Genomic DNA, 7,563 nt, shown 5'->3' with positions numbered 1-7,563 from the left:
GGAAGCTAAGATCTGTAATCGCATTAGGATGACTCTTGCATAAGCTTTCCCGGCTACACTTAGTAATGAAATGCCTCGGTAATTGTTACACTCACTTCTGTTCCCTTTCTGTTTATATAGAGTAACTATCCTCGAATTCCGCATACTCATCGGGACATAACCTTCTTCCCAGCTGGTTGTGATAAGCGAATATAAATGATTGAGAAGAACAGACTTGTTATACTTAATAACCTCTGCAGGGATCCCATCTTCACCTGAGGCCTTTCCGTTAGCAAGAGAATCTATTTCTCTACTACGTTCTTCCATATTAGGCACTGCATCTAGTTCTTCCATAACTGGCATTTGTTTCATGGCGTCACATGCATCCTTGCTAACTTCATTCTCGGCTGCATACAACTCGAGGTAGCGTTCAACCCAGCGTTCCATTTGTTTGCCTTCATCAGTAATGACTTCACCCGTCTTGGACTTCAGAGGAGCTGTTTTTCTGACAGTTGGTCCAATTGCTTTCTTAATACCATCGTACATTGCCTTAGCATTCCCAGAATCGGCCGCTTTCTGTATACCTGCACATAAATTCAGCCAGTAGTTATTTGCGCATCTCCTGGATGTTTGCTGTGCCCTGTTCTTTGCTTTTCGTAGGTCATCTCGAGTTCTTTCATTTGGGTTTCTTTTGTAAGCAAGCAGGGCTTTCCGTTTAGCCTCAGTGACTGATTCCATTTCTTCCAAATTTTGCTCGTACCAGTCCTTATTTCTTTTTCCTTTTATTCCATAGGCCAATACTGCTGAGTTGTAGATTGCATCCGAGAGTTTTGCCCATTTCTTATCAACATTCCTTTCTGCTTGCACGTTTCCTGGGAAAGCACTCTCAAAATTACTGGCAAAATCCTGCTTTCTTGGTGTGTCGTGAACATGATCTGTGTTGATACGGGGATGACCTCTCGGTTTAGCGTGGTGACATTTCTTAGGAGTGAGCCTCAATGTGCACGCCACCAGGGCGTGGTCAGTGTTGCAATCAGCACTATGATAACTTCGTGTCAGTAGCACATTTTTGAGACCAGTACACCTAGCTATGACTAAGTGAAGTTGATGCCAGTGATGAGAGCGTGGGTGTCTCCAAGACACCTTGTGCTGATCCTTAAGCTGGAAATATGTGTTTGTGATACAGAGTCCATAAAAGCAGCAAACTTCAAGCAGTCTCTGGCCATTTTCATTCATTTTCCCCACCCCATGATGTCCCAGGCAATTAGGCCATATGTCGTTATCTGATCCAACTCTAGCATTAAAGTCCCCTAGAATATACAGTGTCTCGGTGCTAGGTACCTTGGCTATTCTGTCACTGAGTAAGTCATAAAACAGATCCTTCTCTTCCATGCTGGATGATAAGGTAGTAGCGTACACATTTAGGATGTTGACAGTGCCACTTGAGGAGCATGTTTTCAAATCAATAATTCGCTATGTTCCACCGGATGGTGGCACAGTACAGTCCAGGAGGGCGTTTTTAACAGAAAATCCTACGCCATGAAGTCTTGGCTCGCCTTGAGACTTCCCCTGCCGGAAGAATGTGTAATTATCCTCCCTGATAGAGCCCGCGTCTGGAAGCCGCACCTCCTGCAGTCCCGCGATGTCTACATTCAAACGATGGAGCTCTCTGTCAATAACGGCAGTCTTACGGATGAAATCAACCTCTTGGGCATTGTCAATGTACCTTGGACACATGGTCCTAACATTCCAGGTGCCAATACGAAATAGTGATTTCTTTATTATTTCATTTTTGTTGTTGGTAGGTGTACTATATCAAACCGCTTGTCGAAGATTACTTCTAAGCTTCACACACCCCGTGAAGCAGACGGATAGTGGCTGGACAGCACCTTATTGGCTGGGGGCTGCCCAGCTTGAGGGGGGCGGTAGCAGTCCAATGAGATGCAATGATCTCTCCCACCGTCGGAAGTGGCCCCTGGCACTCGAGTCTTACGCCAATCAGACAGAGCTTATAACCGGTAACTGCCTCTTCCCGTGTTGTGCCGAAGTCCTTGGACGTCGCTGAAGTGTCCTCTCCAGGATGCTACAAGCCTGAGCGATAAATATGAAGACACGTGAGTTGCCCAATCATCACGGTTTCCCTCTCGGCCTAAATGATAATATCCAGAGGAAAGGCAAACCAATACGTCTGGTATCACTTCGGTTGCAGGAGCTGTCGAAAGGGGACGTAGTATGCCTTCCAACCGCCTTTGGGGCCCCACTCCAGATTTTTTTTTTTCAGGGTTTTCTCCCTTAGCCTTCATCCCTCCCGAGACCAACCACAAGGCACTGGTGCGTTAAGGTAATTAGAGAAATAAAAGGAATGGTAACTGAGGAGAGGGTATGGAATAGGATGTATAGGATATAGGATGTAAGACGGGTCGTTGTGAGGCACACTTTGTCTGGCTCCTCTGCTGAGACCTGCCCGGCTAGGTTGGACCTGCCAGTAGCTACGCTACCGCCGATATAGCTCTCAGCTTCCTTGGAGCACACAAACTCTCCCGCCCACACGGACAGTGCTACGATGAGGCGGTGCCTCATGGGAGAGAATTCCCATCATACCCCGCAGACAACCGTGCAGTTTGAACATTCTAACTAGAGATGGGTCGTTCGCGAACTAACTGGTCCAAAGGAACGGTTCACCAAGATGAACGGAACGAGCGAGGAACGAATTCTAAGGAACGGTCTTTCATAGTTCACTTCGGTCGCGGCTTTCTACTGATAGTTGCCGGGAACGGGAAACGGTCGGTCTCATTCCCGCAACAGCACGTCGGCCGGTGTCGTTCCAGCCTCGGTTCCGTTCCCGTCTGTCTCGCTCGGCCGGACTCGTCCTTCTTCGCGTGGCCACTCGTCTCAGTTCCACTGCCGACTGCTCATGGTTAGTTCAGTATCGAGTTGTTCCGTTCGCTGCTCACCCCCATTCATCTGCTTCAAACCTTTTTTGAACTTTAAACTTCTGGTTTGTTTTGTATTCTATTCAGCGTCCACTACTGGTAATTAACCCTTTGTTGCCTGACGGTACTTAAAAGTACCAGTAAGTTTTGACTCTCATTATTTTCTCGTGGTGCAGTTTCGTGATCTGAGAGCCTGTCGGTACGTAACAGTAACTGTGCTCTACTGTTTCATAGATGTTATTGTGCAATACATAGATCTCTCTGGCACTCAGAGCTTGAAATTGTTTTTCGCGCGCTGCTGTGAAAACAGAAGATTGTATGTGCTTGTTTCCATGGTATTGCCTGAATTTGGGGGAATTTATTGAAACTCCCGTTGAGTTTTCCATTGTACGTACTTACCTTCTTTGTTGTTTTGTAATAGTTTGAAGCATTACGTCACAAGTGAATGTGATAAAGTGGAAAATATAAGGCGGACTTATTAGTACCGTCAGGTTGTGCGAACACTTTATTGTAGCAACAGTGCGTTACCTCTCACTAGTTGTTCTGTCCACTTTTTCTCACACAGAAATCGGTAAATACATTTGCCTGTGGAACAATTAGGACAAACAGGAAAGGATTGCCGGGGAATATACCTAAAGAAAAATGAGTAAATCAAATCACAGAGATTCATCTTTAGACCTAACAGTATTTCAATGGAAGGAAAATAAAGTAGTGTATCTTGCGTCAAACTTTCATGGCACTGAACAGAGAGTAGTGACAAGAAAACAGAAAGATGGAACTAGTATGACTATACCATATCCAGTTATTGTATGTGATTACAATAAAAACATGGGTGGTGTTGATCATGCAGACAGATTACGTTCAATTTATGGTCTTGGCAAGCGATCAAAGAAATGTTGGCACCGTCTCTTCTGGGGAGCAATAGAAATTGCTTTTGTCAATGCTTACGCCATTTTCAGTGATCTACATGGGGCACTGCCACTGCTGGAATTCAGGCGTGCTGTGGCACTAGGGCTAACGAATGTACAGCAAGTGCCAAATCTCAAAAAGAGAAACTCTGGTAAAGATGGAATAACTCTCCCAAAGAGAAGGAAGGATAACTTTTCTGTTCCGAAGGATGTACGTCTTGGCAACCGAGGAAACCATTTTGTAGTGTTCAGTTGTAAAAGAGGACGATGCGAAATGTGTGCAAAAAATAAAATTCAGTCGAGACCACATTCCCAATGTAGTACATGTATTGTGCTGCAATGAGAAAAAGAAGTTTCCTACAATTTCATGAAGTATCACTAAATATGTGATATGTATATACTGTCAAAAATGTATAGCTAAGTTACTATGTATTGTGAAGTTGCTCTAGAATAAATTTATGCGAAATTAAAAAAAAAAAAATCAGAAATATCGTATTTCTGTTAATTAATATTCTAATGTAAAAATATTTAATATTTATGTGGAATAAAACACAATTTATAAAAATTGGAGCATTTTACTGCGCATGTTGTGATTCTGTCCATGGAGTCTGACGGTACTTCTGAGTACCAGGAGGAAAAAAATTGTGAAAAATAAAATAAAATTTTACAAAAAATCCTACCGTCATTTGAGGCCACAATAGCATAAATTCTGCAAAGAAAATGTTAAAAAGTAAATTTTTTCTTACGTCAGGAAACAGAGGGCTAAAATGTATTTATAGCTACGTTAATTACATAAAAATTACGTGTTATGTAATATACACATCTTCTCAGGTAACAAAATGGCATATCAGCTTACTTCACTATTTCGATAAACAGCAGAAGAAATACTTGTAAAAAGGCAAGGCACACAAGAGAGGCCATTTTCCGTCGTTTTTGATCCAAGGTAAAAAGGCTTGTTCATTGTTATGGAGGGCAGACCGACTTACAACCGAATGAAGCCCGCGCTATGTAATAGAGTGTTTGGTGTCAGATTTTGTAAAGAGAAAACTTCTACAATATTATTTCAGTGGTACAGGGTGGCGCATCAATGCGATCAGCCACATAACGCTACAGTTGGCTTAACGAGACGTTTTACAGAATCACGAAAATTACAAGCGTGTGAGAGTTCTGTTATGAATAAAAACTCTGTGCTCCATGGGAGGGGGTGGTGGTGGTGGTGGGGTGGGGGGGATGGGCGCCTTCCATCTTCAGTCACCTATGCTACAAATATTCAGTTTTTCATAAGAACCACATACCAAGCACCAATGAACGGTGAACGAGTAAAAATGAACGGTTCCCAAAAAAGAGCGATCACCAGTGTATTAGTTCTCAAGAATGAACGAGATTGCCCGTCTCTAGTTCTAACGCAAGCCGCTCAGAAGTTAGACGATTTTATTTCATACAGTTCAATAATTGTCACGCTAAAAGTCATACAAACCATTTTATTACACTTCAAATTCCTGAACACTACCTTTTTAGTGCAATAATCAGTGTCGTAAAACAGTAGCACAAGCTGTTTCAGAGACTAGGTAACGGGAAACAATGTATGAGAAAATGGAGTCAGACACATGAAGTAGAGTTGCTGTAGGAATTGTTTGGTTCACATTTTATTGTACAGGCAAATAAAACATACACTGTAAAGGGTGCGTAGAGCGGGCGAGTACAGCTCTAGAGGAGTGGCGGACGCGCCTCACTTGTGGAGCTGCGGGAAGTGCACCTCGTAGTGGTCTCCCAGGTTCGAGACCCACGCAGAGCCGGACTCGGCGTTCCGGATCACGTGCATCAGGCCCTCCGCGATCTGCTCCGGCCTGCAACACAGCAGTGGCTGCTCTGTACGACTCACCACCTCTCCCTCCTCATAGCTACTTTGCAACACACGAGGTGTATGGAAAACAGTGAGCAACAATGAAGCATCGGCTTAATGACGTATAAAGAGGAAGGGAAGTAATATCAAGACGGGTTTGGAAATGCTTAGTTACCAAGATAAACAGTCTGCTGTAATGTCAAAAAGCCTCAGAAGGGAGCTTAGGAACGTTCCTTGTGTAACAGGTTCTCTGTTTCCTTGAATAACAAGAGCTGTCTTCATGGACTACTGCATTCACGACTGTGTGATCACCGATAACTAAGTGCTAATTAAAATGGTCAGTGGATGGTGAAAGAGTGTAGCATCTTTTATTTTAATATTGTTTCGCAAGTAAATTATCAAAAAAAAATGTTCAAATGTGTGTGAAATCTTATGGGACTTAACTGCTAAGGTCATCAGTCCACAAGCTTACGCACTACTTAACCTACATAATCCTAAGGACAAACACACACACCCATGCCTGAGGGAGGACTCGAACCTCCGCCGGGATCAGCCGTGTAAATTATCAGTACAATAGATTTAATGTCACCAGATAGATCCGGCCTTTTTCGAAATTTTCTCACTGAAACTGATGTGAGTGACCGTTAGGCACTTGTGATAACAATACACCACGAAGATGACGTGCTACACACGAGGAATTTAATCGACAGGAGGAAGATGCTGTGGTATGCAAATGATTAGCTTTTCAGACCATTCACACAACGTTGGCGCCGGTGGCGACACCTACAACGTGCTGACATGAGGAAAGTTTCCAACCCATTTCTCATACACACACAACAGTTGACCGGCGTTGCCTGGTGAAACGTTGTTGTGATGCCTCGTGTACGGAGCAGAAATGCGTACCATCACGTTTCCGACTTTGATAAAGGTCGGATTGTAGCCTATCGTGATTGCGGTTTATCGTATCGCGACATTGCTGTTCGCGTTGGTCGAGATCCAATGACTGCTAGCAGAATATGGAATTGGTGGGTCCAGAAGGGTAATACGGGACGCCGTGCTGGATTCCAACGGCCTCGTATCACTAGCAGTAATGTAATGACATGTCAGTTCTAGTATAATATATTTGTCCAATGAATACCAGTTTATCATCTGCATTTCTTCTTGGTGTATCAATTTTAATGGCCAGTAGTGTAGCTATTAGGAGCTATATGTTTTTAGGTTGGATAGTACCCCCAAATATGTGTGACAAGAGCAAGCCATTAATACTTATTTTCCCCTGGGCAGCAGGTCAGGTGTTGAAGGGTGGACACGAAACAGTTACTCTATAGTGACAGCAGCAGTCCACTCGGTGCTGCAGTTACGACTGTGCAGAACACATCAGGTCATAACGTTTGTGACGTGTTTGTGGGAAGAGTGTTAGACACAGAGGAAAAACAACAAGTACCTTGATATTTATACATATTAACGTGCCGTATATAAAAATATCAGCAGTTACACTCGTTACATCCTGCGACAAAAAAAAAATCATAACACGAAATAGGAGTTGTGTGAAACAAATGAAAGTTGGTAGGCATGTTTCGACATATGAAAGATGAGATCTATTCATATTTCGCTCCAGTCGCAGAAGAGTGGCGCTGTTGCGTCGCCGTGAGAATACAAACCAGTTTTGCTTTAAATAAGCTCCGTAGCGGGTGAGGACGGTAGTTACCTTTGAGACTGGACATAGTAAGTTGATGCTGGTCAAGAATCCATTTAAGACGACAACGACACCATTATCAGCACCTCGCTGAGTTTGAACGAGGTCGCGTAATAGGGCTACGACAAGCTGGATGTTCCGTCTGCAGAAACACTTGGCAAGAATATAGCCACTGTGCCTGATTGCTGGCAGCGGTGCTCACAG

At 43.6% G+C, this 7,563-nt stretch overlaps 1 protein-coding gene across 1 annotated transcript in view; it reads right to left on the bottom strand.

Moving 5' to 3' along the window:
• Positions 1 to 5,285: 5,285 nt before the first annotated feature.
• Positions 5,286 to 7,563, bottom strand: part of LOC124605933 (15-hydroxyprostaglandin dehydrogenase [NAD(+)]-like) — a 42,589-nt gene continuing 40,311 nt past the window's right edge. The window contains exon 6 of the mRNA XM_047137891.1: positions 5,286 to 5,667. Coding sequence (XP_046993847.1) covers positions 5,550 to 5,667 — 118 coding nt within the window. The 3' untranslated portion in view covers positions 5,286 to 5,549. The remainder of the gene's footprint in view (positions 5,668 to 7,563) is intronic.

This window comes from Schistocerca americana, chromosome 3 (assembly GCF_021461395.2).
Source record: "Schistocerca americana isolate TAMUIC-IGC-003095 chromosome 3, iqSchAmer2.1, whole genome shotgun sequence".
NCBI classification, from domain to species: domain Eukaryota; kingdom Metazoa; phylum Arthropoda; class Insecta; order Orthoptera; family Acrididae; genus Schistocerca; species Schistocerca americana.
This window is presented reverse-complemented; position numbering and strand designations above follow the sequence as displayed.